The sequence below is a fragment of the Suncus etruscus genome, chromosome 5 (genome assembly GCF_024139225.1).
Source record: "Suncus etruscus isolate mSunEtr1 chromosome 5, mSunEtr1.pri.cur, whole genome shotgun sequence".
Classification (NCBI taxonomy): Eukaryota; Metazoa; Chordata; class Mammalia; order Eulipotyphla; family Soricidae; genus Suncus; species Suncus etruscus.
This window is the reverse complement of record NC_064852.1, coordinates 91948853-91971596: the sequence shown is the minus strand read 5'-3', so window position 1 is coordinate 91971596 and position 22744 is coordinate 91948853. Positions and strand designations below refer to the sequence as shown.

Genomic DNA, 22744 nt, shown 5'->3' with positions numbered 1-22744 from the left:
ATGGACCCAGGTTTGATCCCTGGTATCCCATATGTTCTCCCAGGCCTGCCAGGAGAGATTTCTGAGCACAGAGCCAGGAGTAAGCCCTGAACAAAGCCGGATGTGTCCTAAAAACAAAACAAAACAAAAAAGAACCAGTGAAGTCTCATATCCAGCAGAGATAATCATTCTGGTGTAAATAATAGTAAGAGCCCTGTGTGCTGTAAGTACTTGCTTGTTTGCACAGATCCTGCCTTATTCCACCCTCTCAGTGGGTAGATAAATCAAGTTGTAATCTCATTTCCTCTTTCCTTAAAAGACACATTCCAGATACCAAAACACTACAGCAGAACATTTTCCATCTGACATATGATGGCAATGAGGTGACCAGAAAAGGTGGATATGTCAGGATCCAAAGTCATAGCCTTAGGTTCCCAGGCTAGGGTTCTTTCCACATTTCAAGCTACCTTTTATCTACAGTGCAAGGAGCAAGGAGTTAAAATTCCAGAAAGTGTTATGAATAAGTCAGAGAATCACTGCTGTGTGTGTCTGGGACAAAGAATTATTATACTGGCTTCCAGCAGCATTAGAGGGAACCAAACCTTAGCTGGAGCCTACAATGAGTGATACATTTCCTTACTCAGCTAGTTCTGCAGCTGTTGTTAAAAAAAATTTAAGAAAAAGAAAGAAGAAAAAAAATTGGGGTGAGAAGGCTAGAATTGATTGTTAGGCTTTAAACCATTAATCTTCCACAGAGTACTGTCGTTTTTACTTACTGTCCAATATTGGTGCACTTCTGTCATTGGTGACTGTCTTCTTCAGTTTCTTCCCTTTGTTGATGTCAGAGAGAAGAGCATTTCTCCCAGCCTGCTCGGACTTATTCAAGGAAGGCTTTTCTGTGTTGGCCTGAAAGAAAACCATGCAACCTTGTATTCATCCCTTGAATTAAAATAGTGTACTCCAGCATTCCTCTGGGACAGAGTGCACACTGGAAGCTTGTTATTAAGGTTCTGGATGATAGGTTGTAAATTCTCCACAAGTTTTAGTCCCAATGTCGCTGTTTTTAAGACCCAGACGTTTGGGAGCAGATGCTCTCATAAATTACATTGGGCTTCTCATGCAGGAAGAGCCAGGGCTGGCGGCTAGAAACGAGATGGGAATTTTAAGTCTGAGATACTCCCGCAGGACACCAGGAGGCCTCTCCTTCCAGAATTTGCCTTGAAGAAAAGCTTCCTTTTTTTAATCTCTTGGAACTAAGTTTATGCAAAGAGAAACTATGTCTTATTTAAAGAAAAAAAAAATAGGTAGGGGATCCAGTAGGTGTCAACCATAAATATTTTTGAAAGAGTTCACCAAAGTTTTAGAAAACAGTTCTTTCTGTCTACATTGCCAAAGTTTTTTTCTTTTAGCACTACATTGAGAGATGATTTACAGACAGTAATATCAACCCGTCTTCTATCAATTTTGACATCTCTCATCACGTAGCCATGCAGTATAGGATCAAGGAACTTGCTTATTACCTCAAGAGTTTTCTCATCTCCTTTTGGTTCAAGATAGTTCTAATAATTACTAATAACAAATAACTGACTAATATTTAATCTCTGTGAAAACAGCTCACATAAACTTCAGTGTAGACAAAGGAACAGTTTTATAATGTTTTGGGGTGTATTTTTTCATTCAGAAGACATCATTACCATTTATTTATAGGAACAGGTTTGAGTACTGCAGGGTCCCTAAATAAATTGCCAGATCATACCAAATAGGTTTTTGACTTTCAGAGAACAGAGAAACAAATATTTCTAAAATTCCTGGGAAAGAATTTTTTTTTTAAGAAATTGGAGCTCACTTCTTCAGGGTTGTTTCAGGAGTGGGGACAAAAAGGACTAACATGGAAACTGGAAGGGAGGCTAGTGTCTGTGTCCATCAGACTTGAAAACTGGATCCACAATTGGTGATATTCAGGGAATACTTCTGGCTCTGTGTTCAGGGCTCACTCCTGTTAGTAAGCTGGGGAACATCATGTGGTGTGGAGGATTGAAAAGGGGCCATCAACATGCAAGGCAAGTGCCTTAACCTACTGTAGTATCTATTCAGCACATAAATTAAAAAAAATCTACTTGATTATGGACTGCTGCTATTTTAAAATAATAATAAATATAAAAACTTGAAAAAGACGATCTTAGAAACTAAGTGAATATAAAACAGTACAATAAAATTGTATTTCCAAATGTTGGCCCTCAACTTCTATACCTATCTCCTTGAGCACTGTAGCCCATTCTAAGGCATGCCAACAGCCATGCCTTGAGGAGTGATAAGCTAATTCACAGTCTGTTCTACCCACTAGGATGCAACCACATCTATATGCTATATGAATGTGTACCTCAGAAGCCTTGGCGAGAGACTTTTCTTCCTAAACTTTAGTTTCCCCAAAAGGAGAACTTGAAGTCCATGAATATCACATGGAAGGATGGAAGGGATACTGTTTGTGGGAATGACAGGATGCCTTAGAGGGTAGTTGGAGAAGCAGAAACTTCTCTAACCTTGGTCCCCAGTGTCACCCATAGCATCAGACAAAGGCACAAAACCCTTTTGTGTCTGAAGCATCTCAGGGTCTGCCTTATTCTGGCACCACATTTAAAATTTTTAATAGGGGCCACACCCAGTAGTCACTTGGCCATGTGGTACCAGGGGTCTAAAAAGAGGGCTTTGCACAAGTTTGGTGTGTGCTCTGCTCATTGACCCATCACCCTGGCTCCCTTGCACTCTTATAATTAGGTCAGACAAATAAACTGAGAATAAGCCTCCAGCTTGCTCCAGGGACTAACAATAGAGCAGGTGGACACACTCACCAGAGCAAAAGTTGGGGGCGGTGGGGGTGCAGGAGGTGGAGGGACCGGCATTGTGCACAGCTAAGCTTTCAACAGTCTTGCTGATAAACCTGCAGAAAAAGATCAACAAACAAAAGAAACAAAACATGATCATCTATCAGAGTCTTAGGAATTAATCTGCTTTCCTAATTTTCTTTTTATTTTTTTCCTTTCACACTTCTGCACCAAAGGGACAGACATTAAAGCAGAGGCTCAGCCCAGAACTTCACAGAAAGTAAAAGAACCTGGCACAGAGGAAGTTTCTGTGCCAAAGTGCCTGCAGGTGCAGAAGGCAAACTGAGGGCCAACGAGCAAAAATGCAGGTGGACACATACCAGGGTAATAGCCCAGCAAGTGGGAAGTTTTCTTGGGACACTCTTAGGAATGTTTCCTGACAAAGGTAGGGGTTTGCTTCTCCTCCTACTCATGTTTCCATGACAAAACAAAACTCCTTCTTGCCCTCTCACCTTAGCCCACTCCACACCTCTAAATATTCTCGGAGCTGATTGCTGGTCCTCTGCTGGGTTCCTCTGTACTGAAAACAAGGAGGAATTCTAAGCCTTCAACGTTTTTAACAGCTGGCCAAGGATAGAGACACAGGTAAAACAGGGAAGGATTAAAATTAGCCCCCCCCCCCAAAAAAAAAAAAAAAAAACCAAACGAAAACCAACCAACCAAACAAACAAAAAACAGACCAAAAATGTGCTGGGATCCCACTAGGTATTCGAATGGACTGACAGTAGTGTCCACCTCACCCGTAGTGTCTTCTGGAACCATCTATCAGAAGTTCCAAGTCAGCCCTGTGTAAGGTCATCAGCAAGATACAGAGCTTCAGTCCCTCCTCTGAAGGAAACTAACTTTACCTGAAATCTTTCCCTTTCTTTGTTTCCCTCTTGCTTTATAGTTAAAACATTTTCCCATTGGGCATTAAGCTCAGGACTTGCCCTGGGCCCTTTCTAAGTTGCTGAGCCATTTTCTTGATCCTTCTCAGAATCTACCAGCACCAGGAGGTTGGAACTCACAACCTTACACCTGCCAGACAAGTGCTTCAAGACACTGAGTCATTTTCCAGATCCTTTTATGGTTGTTTGTTTGTTTACTTTGGGCCAAAAATCTTATCTCACTTTTTGTGTATATATAACAACTGTGTATTTTGTGTAAGCCCAGTTCTACTTGTTTGATGGCATGTTGCTGATCTATGAATTCTTTAATAAAGCCTATCAGATCTCTAGATTTGGAGATTTTTGCTTGTTATTTAAGTTTTAGGATTACACCTGGCATTGCTTAGGACTCTCTCCTGGCTCAATAGTAATTCCTGGAGGGAATCAAGGATTATATGTGGTACCAGGGATTACACCAGGGTTGGCTATGTGCAAGACATGGGTTTTTTTGAGAACAAAGGGAAGAGATTGTTTGGACTAGAGGGCAGGGGAATAGGCTGGAGCAGCAGCAGAGTGGCCATGAAAACTCCTGGAGCAAAGAGCTCATGGGATGCATATGGGAATGAGGATGTGCATGAGAAGGAAGTACCTAAAGACACCTTCAGGTACACCTGGTTTCTTTCCCCCTAATGTTTCATGTCCTTGCCTCTGGAGTCCAACAGGTTTCCATCTCCCAGACCTACACAGTAATGCTGATTGGGCAGTATGGAGGCCCCAGGAATGCAAACTCTTAGTTCCTCTGCTCTGGGTTCATCAGATCATTTTAGCAAGATCCTTGTGCTCACACAAAGGAAAGGTTAAGAGACTCTGAGTCAGATACAAGCCACCCCTGTCATCTTTATTTCTGGGTGACACACATGTCACATTTCAAATAGAGTTACTCTCTTTTCTTCATTCAGTGGCCTGATCACAATCAAAACCAGCCACTTAGAAAATAATGGCTTAGTTCTGATATTAAAATGTGAATGCAAAAGACCCATGTGTGTTCAAATATTGCTAGATGTGTACTGTCTGGGAGCAGACATGTGATATACACAAGAACCATGGAGAGGACTGCTCTATCATGGCCATTGGAAGCCAGAATTCACACCATGTGGACCTGTCTTGTGCTAATTGAGCCCTATAGAGCATCAGATTCAGAACCCAACCCAACACAGGGCTTTGCTGTGGACAAGCCGCAGGATCCAGGGTGACTTTGCAACCTGGCAAAGTCCTACTCATTTTACAGAGCGGGTACTGTGGCACCCAGGATTGGAACTCACTAGAAGACCCGCAACTGTTCCTTCAGTTTATTCAGATGTAGTCCTTTTCATACTCCTTCTCCTATAGCACATTGCCTCATTCTCCTGCCCACTTTAAAGCCTGGGAAATGTTTTTTAGGCAGGCAGAAAATGAGTGCTCCAGTTCACCTATAAAGTAGGTTGAAATCTGTTTCTCAGTAAAGCTGTCTTATAAGGATTCTTGTAAATGTTCCTTTAAGGAGCCAGAGGGCTAATACAGTGGTTAAGACAGTGGCCTTGCACGTAACAAATCCCAGTTCAATCCCCAGCATCTATTTCCCCAAACACCACTGAACAGGGAGCCAGGGCTCTGAGCACATCCAGGAGCCTGATTCACATCCAGGAGCAGCTGCCAAACAAAACAAGTTCCTTTAAGGGAGAGAGCTCGAATAATACAATACATGTCTAACATATGCAAGGCCTTGCGACTGATCCCTAGAACTGCTTGGCCACTGGAGATCACCAATGGAAATGGCCCCTAAATTCTAGGGGCCAGTGTACTGCCAGCCATGAGGGTTTTCTGTCTTTGCCCCAAAAGGAAGGTCCAAGGTTTGGCCTGGTTTCAGGCTTGACTGTGAGAGGTGCTGGGCCAGGCAAATGGTACTGACAAAGGCAAAGGTGTCTGCCGAGGCTGGCTGGTGGGACACCAAAATGGGGCAACCTTGGAGTAGATCTTCCAGGTGCCTGGAGCATGTAAAACCCTTCCACATGTGAGTCTAAGGAGTCTGATTCCATGTCCACCCACTCACTTCTTTGCCCATGATCTGCACCATCAGACTATGGGATAGTAAGAGGAAAGAGTCAGTCCTTTCCAGCACTCTGGTTCTCTAAACTCACTCTGGCAAGTCAAGATCAGAGGAGACACTCACCTCCTCGTGCCTTGGTGAGGCCATTGTGCAGAACAAGGGTTCCACCCACAAAAGGCTTCTTTCACCAAGTTACTTTCCAGTTGCTGATTGGCTGTTGTTTTGGTTGTGTCTCTACACTCACTGACTTAAAAATAAACTCAGCCACAGGGCTAGGCCTTGCCCTTTGGGCCATGTCCGTCACAAAAACATGGGGAGAGGAAGTGTGGGTGAGTGTTTCACCTTCCTCAGGGTCTTATCTATACCCTTGCACTTTCAATACACCAGCTCAGTGCCCATAGGCCTTCCTGGGCTCTGAACTTCTTCCTAAATGAATAGCCAGTGGCTGTGGCAAGGATTTAGGAAGTGCTTGGGAGAAATCCCAAATTTTAGTCCTAGCACCTCAGCATTGGGTCCAAGGAGTTGAATCTCAAGTTCCTAGGCCAGGTTGTCCCAGGCTTGATTCTTTCCAAATTATAAACTATGCCACCAGGACTCCCCAGTCCATGAGACAAAGTAGGGATCTAACAAATGGGGAGCCAGGCATTGCAAACACAAACCAGCAGGAAAGGCTCTCAGCTTCACCCTCCTGCAACTGAGGTTTGGGCAAGGAGATGGCATTCTGGTAAAGTGGGGAGAGCCTGGAACAGGAGGGGTCTAGAGCTAGGGAGAAGAGTGGGCAGAGACTCCCAATGCGTGGGCCACATTTCTTTCTTTCCATCTGGCGGTTCTCAGGGGCCATATGTGGTGTCAGTATTCTAACCAAGGTCTCACCGACAGCCACATGCTAAGAGTTTAAGTGCCTTAAACTTGCAGTGTCCCTCTGATACAGGCTGTCACTTCTTGCATGAGAATCAGCAGTGCATTTGTTTTGGAACCTCTATATCTTGATTCCCACCCTACAAGGTCTCCCTGAAGTTAGAAGAATGCTCGAATATTCCTCATGTACTGATTGATCATCACTGCCACCTGCCCTCCAACCCAGATGCTAAATTTTTAATATTTTGAGTTAATTTCTTTTTAATAATTATTTCAATATTTAGATATTAAAGTAGTTGAGAAATGTTAGTTTCCTCAACTGTTCACCTGTAGGTTGAACTTTATGGGTATATATGTGTTCTCTCTCTTTCTCTCTTTCTCACACACACAGAGGGGCTGGTACTCAAATTTTACACTGTACTATGAATTAAATGGTTTTCCTTCCAAATTCCTATGCTGGACACTATGCCCAGGACCCCGAAGGTAATTATACTTGGAGATGGGGGTCTAGGAAGAGGTGATGAAGTTACAGTGAATCTAGGGTGAGGCCCTAATCTAAAACAACTGAGGTCATATGAGAAGAGGAGGAAATCCCAAGAATGCCAAAAGACAGAGCAGAGGTCTTGTGAGGGCACAGGAAAAGGTGGCCATCTGTAAGCCACGAGAGGTTTCCAGACAAACTCACCTGCTGCCAATTAGCCTCTGGAATTGTGAGACCACATAGTTCTGCCACTGAGTGACCCAATCTGAGGCATGGTACTATGACAGCAGACCAACACACACAACAACAATGCATGCCTGCTGTTCTCCTGGACATAAAGAAAGAACTGCTCTTAAATAAAATGTCTCACTATTTTACACAAGGCATCCCTGGCTCACTGCATATTAAAGAAAGAGAAAAATCAGCCTGCACCTTAGGGCATATAAGCAATTGCTCAAACTTTATTTAATCACTGCATGCATTGTTTAAAAATGCTAAAAATTTATAAGCAAAGTTGTTGAAGTGAGGAAAATTATTTGCCAACAAATGTTCTGTATATAGAAATCATCTCTATTAGGCTGAGAGAACAGGGTTACATAAATATTTAAAAAAATCATTGACTTTTACCTGCCCACTACTCCTTTTCCAGTCCTCCCCCAATCAATATTTTATTAGACAATTTGAAATTGCCTACTTGGTTAACAACCTGGTTTATCCTTTCATTAGAGAGCATCATATATGAACTCTAGGCCAGGGTATCTGTGGCCTGGAGCCATTTGTCCAACATATAACACTGGGGGAGAGAATATTTGTGGTATAGCCATTTCCTATCCACTGCATTCTGGTCTGTTCACGGCATGGCCAACTGATGCACAGGTCAATGGCATCTAGACTTGCCCTGGAAATTCCTGGTTTCTTCTACAGTGTATTCACCTAAGAAGGAAAATCATTGTTGACTGTGGTATGATCGATTTCACTTAGGAAGAGACTTGGAAAGCTAGTTTCTGATATCAAATTTAAATTTTATTTTGCATTATGTTGCATGGGGGCTGATACTATCTAATGGCATATGAATAACATGAAGTCATCTTCTGATCTTCAGAAGGCTGACCTTTAATCTGGAGTGAGCAGACTGAACAAGTTCCAGTAAAAAAGACAAAAAGCAGGTTTATCCAGTTATTATTATTATTATTTACTATCTTGGGCTATTAAAATCTATAAAGCATTTGGCTATATAAATCTCTCCAAAAGTCACCCATAAATACAATTTCACATAAAATGGATGCAAGAAAAGCCAACTTTTTGTTTTAAAGATACTTAAAACAGTAAAAGTGTATTGTGTATGTGTGTGTGTGTGTGTGGCAGTGAGTAGGGTAAGGAATTTAGTATTGAAATCATATCTAAAGATCTTAAGGTTCGAAAGCTCTCTTGCTCCAAAGGTATCTATTCTTTGTCTGATATGTATTTATATTAATTCTATTGATCCTTATAATATTCTTTTTTTTTTTTTTTTTTTTTTTTTTAGGTTTTGGGTCACACCCAGCGATGCTCAGGGGTTACTCCTGGCTGTCTGCTCAGAAATAGCTCCTGGCAGGCACAGGGGACCATATGGGACACCGGGATTCGAACCAACCACCTTTGGTCCTGGATTGGCTGCTTGCAAGGCAAACGCCGCTGTGCTATCTCTCTGGGCCCAATCCTTATAATATTCTTAACTCATTTACATTGTATGTATATTTTATATATTCTTGGCTTCTGCAGGTTATGTAATAGTTCTACTTCCAAAGTAATGCAAATTGTTTTAGAAAACACTAAAGTATACAAAGATGAAAATAAAATATTACAATTGTATTTATTTAACCATTGAATAAAGCATTTGTTAATTAAATTGTAGGTGAAAAGTGGATAGGAGTTTTCACCAGAGAAAAAATTTTGATTTTGATAAATTTACTTCCAGTTTATAAAAACACACATACACACATACCTCTCACACACTCCCCTCTCTCTACACACATGCACACACATTCAAACAGTTGTTTGACCAATAAACATTAACAGATGAAATTCATAATTCATAAAACTCAACAGTGTTTTAATCAGAAAAGGCTCTTACATTCATATTGAGTTACTACCACCATTAGAAAAAGGACCATAAATGCATTCATTACAAAAGCAATGAATTCATGCCAAGTTACACTGTAAAAATCACTTAGCCAACTAAAATTGCTGCTAAGATCGTGAATTTTAAAAAGCTTGTAGTTTTGGGATTCCTACTCCTAATCACTCTTGATTCTTTAGAGACCCCTTGGTAAGGCACACTCAATTGGATGTGTTTAAGATCTGAAAACCATTAGAGCTAATTAAGCCGAAGTTTGCTTTGTTCTTCAACTTCCTGTAAAAATGCTCAACAGGAAAATTGATGCTCACAGCAAACCACAGCCATCCTGTTTCTCTAGCACAAGCTTTTCACAGCTGCTATAGCTTGTACTTTCCAGTTTATGATCAAGTGTGTGTATGGGTGGGTGGGGTGGACTTGGTACCCCACCTCCATCCCATGGCCCCAGCATGGACTTTAGAAACTTTTATGCCTCTGCAGAAAGTTAATTTGTATTTCTATTACTCTCTCTCTTCTCAGAGGCTGCAGTCAAAGAGGCAACGACTACAAGAGGAAAAGCAGAACAGAAGCTCAACCCAAAGGAAGGAAGAGGCAGAGAAGTGAGCTTTTCTTCAGGAGTGATGTAATAATTTCATCTACTTAGTTGTCATTGTTATTTTCATCTTGGGCAGGATGGGAGGGGAAACAGGCTTTTCTGTATATGAAATCCTTTATTTCTCAAAAAGCACTTGTTCCTTTCTCCTGAAGTCTATGTGGAACACTAGCTGAAGCAAAGTCTGCTCATACTTTGTTCTTCGTTGTTGTTGTTGTTGCTGGTGTGTGTGTGTGTGTGTGTGTGTGTGTGTGTGTGTGTGTGTGTGTGTGTGTGTGTGTGTGTTCATCCATAAGTCAGTCCAGGAGGGGTTTGGGGCTGGAGACACCACCGTTGGTGAGCAGGAACTCACTCTGTGCTCAGGAGTGACCCCTAGTGGTGCTCTGGGGGCCATATGTGGTACCAGAGATTTGCACTGGGTCAACAACATTCATGGCAAGTGTCTTAATCACTGTACTACAGCTCCTAGTTCGTCCTAATAGTAAGGATTTATGTCATTTCTGTGCCTGTGGCTATTTCAGAGATGTTTCTTTTAAAGTGCTTTAGATAAAAGATGATTTATTTTGTGAGGTGGTAAAGGCATTTTTCAAAGGAGACGTGTTAAAGCATTATGATTAGCTAGGAGTTTAGATAAAACAGTTTTATTGTACGAGTAACTTCTTCTTAAAGAAAGGCTGATATGAAAAAAAAAAGACTTTTAAAATGTGCTATCATATTTGTTTATTTTATTTTGGTTTGGGAGCCACACCTGGAGATGCTTAGGGCCTACTCTTTTCTCAGTGCTTAGAAGAGAGCCCAGTAATATTCAGGGACTGAACCTGGGCCTTCTGCATGCAAAACATGTGCTCAGTTCACTGAGCTGTCTCTCTCCAGTCTCATATTTAATTTAAAAAGTAAATGCAAATTCATAGACATCCAAAGTGAGAGGAAGAAGGAAATGGAAGGACTCACCTACCACTATTAGTAGTTAACTGTTGCTGAGGGAAAAGAAACTTTCTGAGGCCTTACCCACATTTCCTCCTCCTACTTCCCATCTCTTCCAGCTAACATTTTCCTTCATTATTATCACCTTGTTTAATTTTACAGAGATTTCAGATCTGTTTTGTGTAACGGTTGGTGTTAAGATCTGAACAAACACTTTACACACAGGCTCCCACACCCTCAACATGGCATCTACATCAACACAGTTTATTTTTGTATTCACTGAAAGTGTCACCTTACAAAATAAGGAACTTCAAAATTACTTCTAAATGCATCAAATAACACAGAAGAGAAAATGCCTTACTGAGACTATTACTAGATAAACAAATCAAGCCTGGGCTTAATCCCAGATTCCTGGTACTGGAAAAGTGTTGCCTTCAACATGACTTATGAAACAAGCCCTTGAAACTACAGAAAATGTCCTCTATTAGGTAGCCCACTACTTAGCCAAATCTCCAAATCATTAAGCCAAATCTCCACAATAAAACTAGGTACCACTGTACCTAGTGAATTGAGGTGTTTAAAGGAGATGTTTGTATTTGCCATTAAAAACTAAGTCAAAAGCACCTAAAATATCAAAAAAAAAAAAGCTCAATAAATGTTATTCTCTCTTTTCCCACTGAACCACAAGAAAGAGAAAACCCAGGCTGACTTAAAGCTTCACCCACATATGCACACCCATGCAATCCCTACCCCTATAGGACAGACTAGCGAAGGAGAGCATGATGAGGGCAGGGACACACAGTGCATCCTATTTTTCTCAGAGAAGTGCACAAATGAAGACACTCTTGAGTTTAATGATTTTGTTTCTATCTTAAATTGTAGGATCGAGGTTATTATGACAGTCGAGGAGAAATGCTCTTTTCTACAAGCAATAAATGTGTTACCAAATGGAAAACCAAAACTCAAAATAGAAATTCATTACAGTTCAGACAACCCAAAATGTCTAAGCAATGATGTGTTCATCAAACGTTAAGTACACTTCAAAAGGGCACTAAATGTGAAAGGTCTGGGTATTAGGTAGTTCATGTCCTCTTATGTTCTAGCAGAAGGTGGGGGAAGTTCCAGCCTACAGGCCAGATCTAGGATGTGATTTAATCAACTGTTTGTGTAAAATTGCTGCTGTGCCTCGGGAAGTGCTCTGAATTTTGCAGCTCATCTGTAGAACGTAAGTAAAATCCTTATGGATTCCAAACAATTGACTATAAAAATACCTTCCAAAGAGATTTAGACAACATGACTGTGATTTCAGGTCATCATTTGACTTCTTTAGACTAAAAAAGGAAGAGTTTTGATTGTTCTGTTTGGAGCTACACCCAGTGGTGGTGGGGGCTTCTCCTGACTCTGTGCTCAGAGATCCCTCCTGGTAAAACTCTGAACTGAACTGGACCAGCAAGTTACAAAGCAAACACTCTACATGCTATACTGTTTCTTCAATCCCTAAAAGGAAGAGTTTTGACCAGATGGTATTATAACTCAGAAGCAACATAACTTGAAGAACTGAAGACCCACAACATAAAGCAATAATTAAAGGGATGGCTTCCACACTAAATAAATAACCTCACACAGTTTAGTTCCTAAGCAGCTAATTGTCCCTCTCACTGCCTTAGATCTTGTCTTACTCTCTGCATTGCACCTTTCCCCACCAAGCTTCTCTGCTGCCTTTTTTTCACTTGACTACATCTCTATTTTTAAAAAGTTGTATACCACTGGTTATTCCACTGAGCTACTTTAAAGATCTTGGACTTGTTGAGTAATGCTATATGAGCCCTTTTAATTATTATTATTATCATTGTTTGTTTGTTGGGTCACACCCCTCAGCTTAGGGGTTACTCCTGGTTCTATGCTCAGAAATCGCCCCTGGCAGGCTCGGGGGACCATGTGGGTGCCAGGATTCGAGCCACCGTCCATCTGCATGCAAGGCAAATGCTCTACCTCCATACTATCTCTCTGGCCCCCCTTTTAATTATTTTAAACATAAACAGATAATTCCATATGAAGAAAAGGAATATGAGTGGCTTTTCTGTATGCATCCCCCCAAAATTTATTTTGATAAGAAGTGTCTTCTTAATCCTCTTCAACAGGTCTCTCTGGGTAACCAGCATAACATTTTGAATGGCAATACTTTTATGCCAAAATATGAGTCCAGGATCTGATTAGTACTAGAAGTTGCACAAGGCTCCGTTAGGGTGATTAGAATGATTCTAAAAGACAAACTGCCTTCCTTCTGGAAGACTGCTTAGAAGTACTTCCTTGGCAGACCAGCACGTAAGTAACATTGAACAGCAGCAGCTGAGTTCCATAGCTCTGTCTTCTGAAGCTACCCAGGCGCTCTTGACTTCAAAAGCACTCCCTGGGGCTGGCCGGAGCCATCTGTGTGGACACAACACCACACATTCAAATGGTGTGCTTGCTGACATACACAGACCTTTTCAATAATGAAAAATTCCTCTGGATTCAAACTGGTCTGATGATCATAAGAAAGTCTCCTAAATCTTGCTTACCAGCTCTAAACACAAGTTAGGAATTGCGCACAATCCCTCTAGTTGTAAACTAGCATTCTGTAAAACAGAAGAACTAGCATGATCCTCTACAGAACAATGAAACAACAGATCTTTCTCTGCACTACGGCCCCTATAAGGCCCCTTACTTCTACCCTCCAGCCGATCAAGAAAATAAATTAAGAATGAATATAATTTCTTACCGTTAAGGAGAACTGTAGGAAGACATAATCAAGGGCACAGGAGACAGAAAGCAAGCCAAGTAAGAACTCTGAGAAGCAACAGTCCCTAAAATGCATCATCTTCTAAGGGAAGCACGGGGGTTGCTTTGGTGCAGCCATTTTGGATGCCCTCTGGCCCCTGGTGGAATGTGATATACTGAGTCAGAGGCAAACGCTCTTCTGTGGTTATTCACTTCCTGTCTGATTAATTTGCTGTTCGTTCCTTCCCTCTTTTGCTGCACAAAAAGAAACTAGATTGGTTTTACTGAAGAACCAAGGAGGAAAATAACCCTAAATTTTAAAAATGTTGTGTTCTATTTGATACCACGACAAAAGGAGATAAGTAGTTCCACCTAACTTGATTTTAGATACTTCTAGACACTTTCATGGAATTATCTGTTCACAGAACATGGGTTCTTTTAAGAAAATTCTATGTGAAAGTATCCTCTAATAGTGACTGAAAAGTACTGAGAAACAAAAGGTCTCATCTACATTAATAATTATGGTAAACTATTCTTCATCAGTAGAGCATCCAATTGTGTGTGGAAAATGTTTCAAATGCAAGTGAACAGAGTTGGCCATATGCATGAAGGCAAATGGGTTTTAAATCTGATTTTGGGGCAAAGAGCAGCTTTGGGGCAAAGAGCTCTCCTTGGCTACACATGGCATCCTGGGCACTGATGAGCAATAAACCACACTGAGACTTGGCCAAAGATCATTGTGTATGGCTCCAGGGTATCTGGGTACTGCTAGTAAGACCCCTCTCAAATGTGAGGTTTGTGACCAAGTATAGATAAATAACAGAACCATGCCTGCTGAAGTCTTAGCTCTCTATGACAAAAATTCATTACCAGGTACAGAGGTGACAGGGAATTTAGTTTGAGGGGCCTAAGAGAAATAGATGCACAACAGAAAAAATTACCATGAATCCTTATAAACAGTCTGAAAATGCTCATGAATTTTCTTGGTCTAGAAGGCTGAACATATCTAGGAGTCCATTTAAAATGCAAAACATCAGTATTCATGAAAAGAATAAAAAACAGGCATATTTCAGAAATCCACTTTGCTGCAAAATTTAAACTTCAGTCAGTCCTGGTTCAGAGAGGAAAAGGCCACTGCTGCCTCCAAGTGCTTCTCAAATTGTGGGGCACGCCCCCCATGGGGGGCGTGAGGCTCCATAAAGGGGGCCACGTTTGACCTCGGCAAACACTGTCATAACAAGCTTAGCCCGGTGTTTATGTCTCTGTATGTCTCTGGAGCTGAAAGTTGCTGTGTCCAGCTTCAAACCCGGCTTCGAAAACTACGCATTGCAAAACGTGCTCATTGTAGCCATTAATTCAGACATCACCTCTGATTAAAAAATCAGCTCAAGGGCCCGGAGAGATAGCACAGTGGCGTTTGCCTTGCAAGCAGACGATCCAGCACCAAAGGTGGTTGGTTCGAATCCCGGTGTCCCATATGGTCCCCCGTGCCTGCCAGGAGCTATTTCTGAGCAGGCAGCCAGGAGTAAACCCTGAGCACTGCTGGGTGTGGCCCAAAAACAAATAAAAAAAAATCAGCTCAAATTATTTTACATATTTTTGTTATGCAGGTTAAAGTTTTTTTTTTAAATAAAGATATTATTTACAGTCGTGTAAGGGCGTGAAAAATGTTTTCTTCTTCCTAGGGGGTCATGACAGAAAATAATTGAGAAGCTTTACTATAAAGTGATAGAATGGAGGAAGCTAGTTCTTCATCCTGGAGGCTATTGGAAAGGTATGGGCGGGACGTCAAGCTGAGTGCTGGCAGCTGAGTGCTGGCAACCGTGGGTTGGGATGTGGATTCATGCCTACAGCCAGAAACTAAGATTCCCTGTGATACTTTGGACAATCTCTTCCAAGAAGCCAGAAATGCTCCAACTGAAAGGGACTAAGAGATATTTAAGTTCTTTTAAGCTCTCAGTTCTGGGGCTGAAGAGATAGCGCAGGGTCCACGGTGCTCACGTTGCAGGTGGCTGGCCCCAGCTTGATCCCTAACACTATATACAATCCCTTGAGCGCCAAAAGAAAAAAAAAAAAAAGAATCCTGAAAACAGAGCTGGGAGTAAGCCAGAGCACCACTGGGTGTGGCTAATTCCTTACCCTGTACCCCTACCCCAGCTGCCACACCATCACCACTAAACTCTCAATTCTTTGAGAGGTAAGTCTAGATACCAGAGCAGATGTGAAGCCATGGCAGAAATCCTGGAAGAAGAGTTTTGAAGGATGCAGGGCTGAGAGTCCTCTGTTGTGCCTGGGGAGAGTGGAAGTTTTCATTCCTCTTTTCTAATACTAAGCCTGGTGTCCAAGGGACAATACATGATTTGATACACACAAGTATGGGGGGGGGTAGACTGAGGTGGCAGGTAGCAGCTGCCACTGCTCTGTTTACTAACCCTCAGAAAGTCAGAACATGCCATCAACTACCCTGTTAATGCCTGGTTACATCTTGGGGATAAGTCTAAATACAGTTGGGTTCTCTAAAAAGAGAACATGGACAATATTGAGAACTTCTCTATATATTTGCAAAATTATTTTGAGAATCTCTAGGTAACAACCCCAGAGATCCTTTATGCTCCATTTACTATCATCAACACCACCATCACAGACGTGCACGTATTAATACATATATCACTCACAGTTTTTCCCATCCACAGCGAAAGCTCCATTTGGAGAAAGTATTAGTTCGGAGACATAGGAAATGTAAGGCACTTGCCTTGCATGTGCAACTGATTCTGGTCCCATTCCTGGGTCCCCTGAGCATCCAAGAAGTAATCCCTAAACACAGAGTCAGGAACAGTCCTAAACACTTTTGGGTGTAACCCAAAATAGATCCCCCTACCCCACCTCACATGAGAGATTATTAGCTCCCTTCAAACACTGAACAATGATGGCAGGAAGTGTACACTAGTAAAGAGATGGGTGTTGGAACATTGGTAAAGGGATGTATGACTGAAACAACCATGAACAACTTTATAACTGCTTATCTCACAATGATTCAATTTTTAAAAGCTGGAGATTTGCAATGGAATACTTACTATCTGTTTTGGATTTGGGTCAATTTTAGGTTTAATGGAATCTTGTAAATGCAGTCCTCTTTGAACACATTAATGAGGTCTCTATTAGGACCATAAAACTTAATTTACATAATATGACCACCTCGGTCACTGCCTTCCAACAGATGCTATTGGACTTTTTCTTTAAAAGTCCATAGATTTTGCTTAGGTCCTTAAGAACCACAAATTTGACCACTACCTAGCTCTATGAGCATATGTCGAATAATAATAGCTCTTGACAATCTTCCTTAGGTTCTTTAAATGCATGAAGCATCTTTGCATATGGGAAGTTTTATGTAAACCCTTTCTCTCCCCAGTACAATACTCAGCATCCCGCTTCCTTCTCATTCTTTGATCCTCAGCAAAATGCCCTCTGCTTCTGCTTTCATGCACAGCAGATGTCAGCATTTATTCATTGACTTAATGGCTTATTTACATACATCTCTCTCCTTACTAGAACTTGGATTGCACAAGCACAGGGACCTTGTTACCTGCTTCCAGTTGGGTTAAGATTCCTCTACGTGAATTCCTCTAGCAGCAGAACTAGAAAAATCAAGAGTCAAGAGATTATAAAACTTCAGTGTGGTTCTTACTGGTTTGGGAAAAGCAGTAAAAAAAAAAATCACAGAATCTGGATACTTTGGTGGTCCTGCAATGACCCCAAAGCAACATAGGCTAGTCAGTAAGAGCATATGCTTAGAAAATGAGAACATTTGCTGGATTAACTGTGGTTTTCCATTACTACTTGTTGTAGGATATCTTTTCTGGTGGGAGAATTGTTCTAGAATTTTATGTTTTCTTGATTCTAAAACACCCTCAATAGCTACATTCTCTTTATCAGTATTTTCTTTGGTGAGGGGATAAATAGTACTAGATTATAAATGTCTGTATTTATAAAAAGAAACGATTAAGGTGGGTTTCTGGGAGGTCAGGGAGTAAACGGGAGACATTGGTGGTGAAAAATGTGCACTGGGAAACTCAATCATGAAAAACTTTGTAACTGAACAGCAACAACAACAACAGCAACAACAACAACAACAACAACTGTATTTCGAACAACCTTGTAAACCAAGTAGCTTTTTAAAAATCTAAAAATTAGTAGGTTTTAGGGCCGGAGCGGTGGCACTAGAGGTAAGGTATCTGCCTTGCAAGCACTAGCCTAGGAAGGACTGTGGTTCGATCCCCCGGCGTCCCATATGGTCCCCCAAGCCAGGAGCAATTTCTGAGCGCATAGCCAGGAGTAACCCCTGAGTGTCAATGGGTGGCATAGCCAGGAATAATCCTCAGCATCAATGGTGTGGCTCAAAAACAAAAACAAAAAGAGTAGGTTTCTATGATTTGCCATACTATTAATGGTGTTTCTATGTACATAATTTCAATGCTTCACCTCTTATTAGTGTACCCAAATCCCTCCCCTAAGAAATCCCAAGCTACCTTCTTCCCCACCTTTCCCTTCTAACTCAGTTGTGTGGATCAATTCTATTGATGCTACCTTGCCATGTAACTTTAGGTCCCACATATGAGAGGGATCTATCCCTTGCCTTGTGATTGACTTCACTTAGCATGATATCCATTAGTTACATTCATGTTGCTGTAATTTATATGATGTTGTTCATTCTTAAAGCAGCCTATTAAAAATAATCCTACTTTTAAAATATTAAAATATGGGAAACATGTGACTTGAAACCTCAGAAAGGGAAAAATTGCTCTCTTTCCCCTATATTTATCATTTACATAGAGTATAGTTACACAGAGGGCTGACTATTTATTTTATTTTATTTATTTATTTTTAGAGCTGACTATTTTTAAATAATTCAGAAACACTGAGAAATTAAGGACAAGTCTTATATTATTTTATGGGCATTTAACATACATTTGGTATCCTTCAATGGGGAAAAGAGTTTCTCTATCTCCTTATGTGCCATCTGCTCAGGATCTGCTTCAGGATCAGCATTCTTCATGATTGGTTTGATGAAAATCATCACTCTCATCCACAGAACAGGGTCACTGACTCCCACTCCAGAATCAGAAAGAACATGTCGTTCATCCTGTTCTTAACCTGCCCTTCACTGACAGTTTTGGTGATGGTCAGTGTACCCCAGCAGAGCCACAGGAACCCATGGCTTGAGGAAGAACTCTTTCAGGAATAGGTGGAGGAGGCTGGAGCTAACTCTGGGGAGCAGGGAGAGGCTAGAATGACTATCTGGGATTTGAAACCCTCAAAGAATGGAAACTGGAGGTGCAGAAACCAGTTGCTTGATGTGGTTGGCTGAGCCTTGAAACCACTGGCACCTGCATCCAGGCCTAATTTTTCCACTTGGAGCAGACAAAAGCAAACAATCTTGTTTATTTTATTTTATTTTATTTTATTTTATTTTATTTTATTGGCAGTGCTCCTGACTCCTCACTCAGAAATCATTCCTAGCAAAGCTCAGGGACCATATGTGACGCTGGGGACCAAACCTGGATTAGCTGAGTGCAAGGAAAGCACCCTATTTTGCTTTACTATCCTTCCAGGCCTGAACAACAAACATTCTAGACTTTACTGAAGCAATTATAGGGTCTTCTCATTGGTAAATGATGCAGAAATGGGTACTAGATGTGAGTACTGATGGTGACTACTCCTGAAATGCTGCTCTAAGACCGTGTGGAGGCCAGGGCAAGTTTTCCTAATCTAGGCAGAGGCCAACCTTGCTAATGTGATGGCGATACTGTGAGCATGGCTGCCCCCAGGGAACCCCAACTAATGGATTACAAAGAGAATTCCAAATGAAAAGTCAGAACGTATGGTGTCGACTACTTCTTGTGACTCTCAGTAAGAGCCATGGGAAAGAAACTTTAGCTATTGTTAATGGAGGCCAACAAATTAAAAAAATTAAATTTTTTTTGTTTCTGATCAGCAACCAAGATGATGGAGACTCAAATAATTTGGATACATGTGGATAGGGATCCCCAAACCCTGTACACTATGTTAACATGGGACAAAGCAAGGGTAGAAGGGAAGAATATAAGTCTGAACATAGGAGTAGCCAGATTGCCAATGGTCCCTCCCAAGATGTTGTCTTGTTTGAGCTGTTTAAAACAGACTGGGACAGGGGTCAAGAACAAGGGGTAGATTATCAGTGGCATCACCCCTTCAGGTCACTGTTTCAAACAAACCACATTAGAAACCATGTCAGAGGCAAAGCAGTGTTTACTTGTTCCCTCCTGTCAGAGTCAGTCTTCTGTCCCTGAAGACAGAAATGTACAGACCTGGTTCCACATTCAAAGACTTTGACTCAACCCAGTTCTCCGGAACCTGAGAGAGATAAGTAGGCAAGGGCAGAGGAAGGGCTGCCCAACATGGCTCTCAGACCCCAATCTAGGTAAACCCAGGAGGGGAAGCAGTAGAACCATGGACTGCTCACAGTTTATTAAATAGGCCAGACTGGTGGCCAGGATCTTACTCTCTTCTTTCCCCAGTGAAAAGGTAATCACAAAGTTCTCCCACATTGTTCCCCAAAACAAAACTATATAAAAAAAAAAAAAAACGCTAAAAAGCACAATAAAAACAACTTGCAGTTCAATCCCTTCTTCAACTCTGAGAGGCTGCTGAAGAGCTTAGTTCGCTTATAAACATGCTTGGGCCTGGCCGTTATGGAAGTCATCTTTTACTTTTCCAAACGCTCTTTTAGGCTTCTGAATAAAATGGGACAAGACTGAGGACTGTATGCTCATTTTTGTGTGGGTTCCATCCAGTGGTGAGGGAGGGAGGTGGCAGGGTGGAGCACAGACATACTAGAATTGGTGCTCTTCTAAGAGACATAGGAGACTCGTTTCTCCTGACATGAGGTGATACGTGTTAGCCGCTTCAAAAACATCCCAGAGATTCACCAGCACATTTAAACAGCTCTCTCTCCTGAATAGGGCCACTTATAATGTCAGAGATATCCCAGGTCTCTTACTAAAGTTGGAAAAAAACAGCTTACTAAAGCATCTTGAAAAGTGAAAATAATGGACCAGAGACATAATAGCACAGAAGCCACAAAAGCCTACCTTATACACACATATGGTCTTAAGTTCAAGACCCTGGTGTTCTACATGTGCCTGTGTCTGTGATCCCCAGGGCTGCTGGCTGTACTAAAGCCAGTGTGTGAGAGCAAGAGAAAACGGGGATGTGACCCCCAGCCCCAAGGAGAACCAGTGCTAAAAAAGAAATGTGCCAGCACTACAACCAATAATAACATTGACAGGGAGAGGGACATTAAAATGAAAAAGGAAAAACATAGGTGGGCAAAAGAGACATAGAGGTATCTAGAAAACACATTCATTCGCATTTTGGACTCATATACTCACTTTAACTGCCTAAGGGGGAAGTGCCCAGAGGAAGTGCTTTTCTTTTTTTTTTTTTTTTTTGGTTTTTGGGCCACACCCGTTTGACGCTCAGGGGTTACTCCTGGCTATGTGCTCAGAAATCGCCCCTGGCTTGGGTGGACCATATGGGACGCCGGGGGATCGAACCGAGGTCCTTCCTTGGCTAGCGCTTGCAAGGCAGACACCTTACCTCCAGCGCCACCTACCCGGCCCCATAAGAGGAAGTGCTTTTCAATAAGAAAAGTTGTTTTTGTTGTTGTTGTTGTTTCTTAAGAACACCATCTTAGAGAATTTAATTGAAAAGCAAAAATTTCCCAGTTAGTTACTAGCATCCAATATTGGAGGTCCCTGGGGGAATTCCAGAGAGAAGTTTCTTGTCACTGAGGGGGCAAACAGGTGGAAAGCCCCGTGCTCACATCCTGCCACGTCCATCCTGGGTAGCGCAGAATCACGGGGAAGCTTCAGCCTGCAGGAAGCTGTGTGGTCCTGGGTGCTTTCCATTAGGCGGGAGCCCCAGACAGGCTCTTTACAATTCGTTCTGGGGTGTGAATAATTGCCACATTGGTTCATATTCAGACTGCTCCCCGCCATATGGCACTTGGTGTCTCTATTGGAGGAAAGAGTCATAAGGAAGTGACAGCCCCTCCCTGGGTTTCAGGAGACATCTCTACACAGAGCACCCTGGGCCTGACTGCACCCAGCTGAGAGCACTGCAGGAAGTACCCAGACCTGCACTGGAGCCTCCTGATGGCAGAGTCTGCCAGTTTGTGGGGACAGTTGCTATCTAGGTGAGGCAGATCCATCTATTCTGCTTGTGGGCAGGAGTTCAGGGCTTCTGTCAGTTTCACAAAGACTTGGGGGGGAGGGTCTTCCTGGGACTCAGATTGAGGGACATGGGATGCTAGATGTACTGGATGGTCTTAGTACTGCTCGACATCTCTTACATTGTCTTTGAGGGCAGTGGCCCTCAAAGATCCTGCAGCCATCACAGTGAATGAAACCTGTTTACAGTCATCTCAGCCTAGACCTTAACTCCACTTAAATGAATTACTCCAGAACTTTCCCCTAACGCAGCTGTCATATGAGTGACATTTTTGCTCAGGTTTTTATAGAGTTATTGGTGTCCCTCTAGAAAAATTATGTGCCCAGAGACATGGCTGTTTGTAATAATATTTCAATCTTTCACTCACTCCTGAGTTAGTCTCTGGCTGTAGCCATCACTTTCTTATTTGTCTAGGGATAGATGCAAACACCTGACTGCTAAATTCCCCATGTTCATTGATGAGCTAGATCTTCTGTACGAAGCTATTTTACAGTAACTGACTTGATGTGACTTTCCTCTTTCTAATGGGAGGAATGGCTTAGCACCTTAGAAAGCCTACTTGATAAGTACACAGGAATAAGATCAAATCTCCAGGGTCTCCATATGCCCCACATGTATGTGGTCCTGGTAGCTCTGCTGAGGTTACAAATACTTTCCAGCTACACTGCAGCCATGTGTCTAGAAGCTTCACAAAGGGGTTAACCACAAGTGCTAAGGCCAAGAAGTGTGAGCCCTGATGAGCATGTGTGCACGCACCACAACTGAAGTGCAAACATCTTTGAGTTTTATGGCAAGGTAAATGTGGGAGACCCCTTGCCCCCACCCCTTGACCTTTGTCATTGCAACAGCAGGGGAGACAGGAGATGGGAGAAAATAATACAACTACCTTACTCCCCCTTCATTCTCCTTCCATGAGGTTGCTGCAATAGGAG

General features: G+C 42.0%; 1 protein-coding gene across 1 annotated transcript in view; it reads right to left on the bottom strand.

The window, feature by feature from the left end:
• WIPF1 (WAS/WASL interacting protein family member 1) overlaps nucleotides 1-22744 on the bottom strand; it is a 127673-nt gene that overhangs the window by 23078 nt on the left and 81851 nt on the right. The window contains exons 3-4 of the mRNA XM_049773437.1: nucleotides 2829-2917; nucleotides 756-885 (exon numbers count right to left, since the gene is read on the bottom strand). Coding sequence (XP_049629394.1) covers nucleotides 756-885; nucleotides 2829-2879 — 181 coding nt within the window. The 5' untranslated portion in view covers nucleotides 2880-2917. The remainder of the gene's footprint in view (nucleotides 1-755; nucleotides 886-2828; nucleotides 2918-22744) is intronic.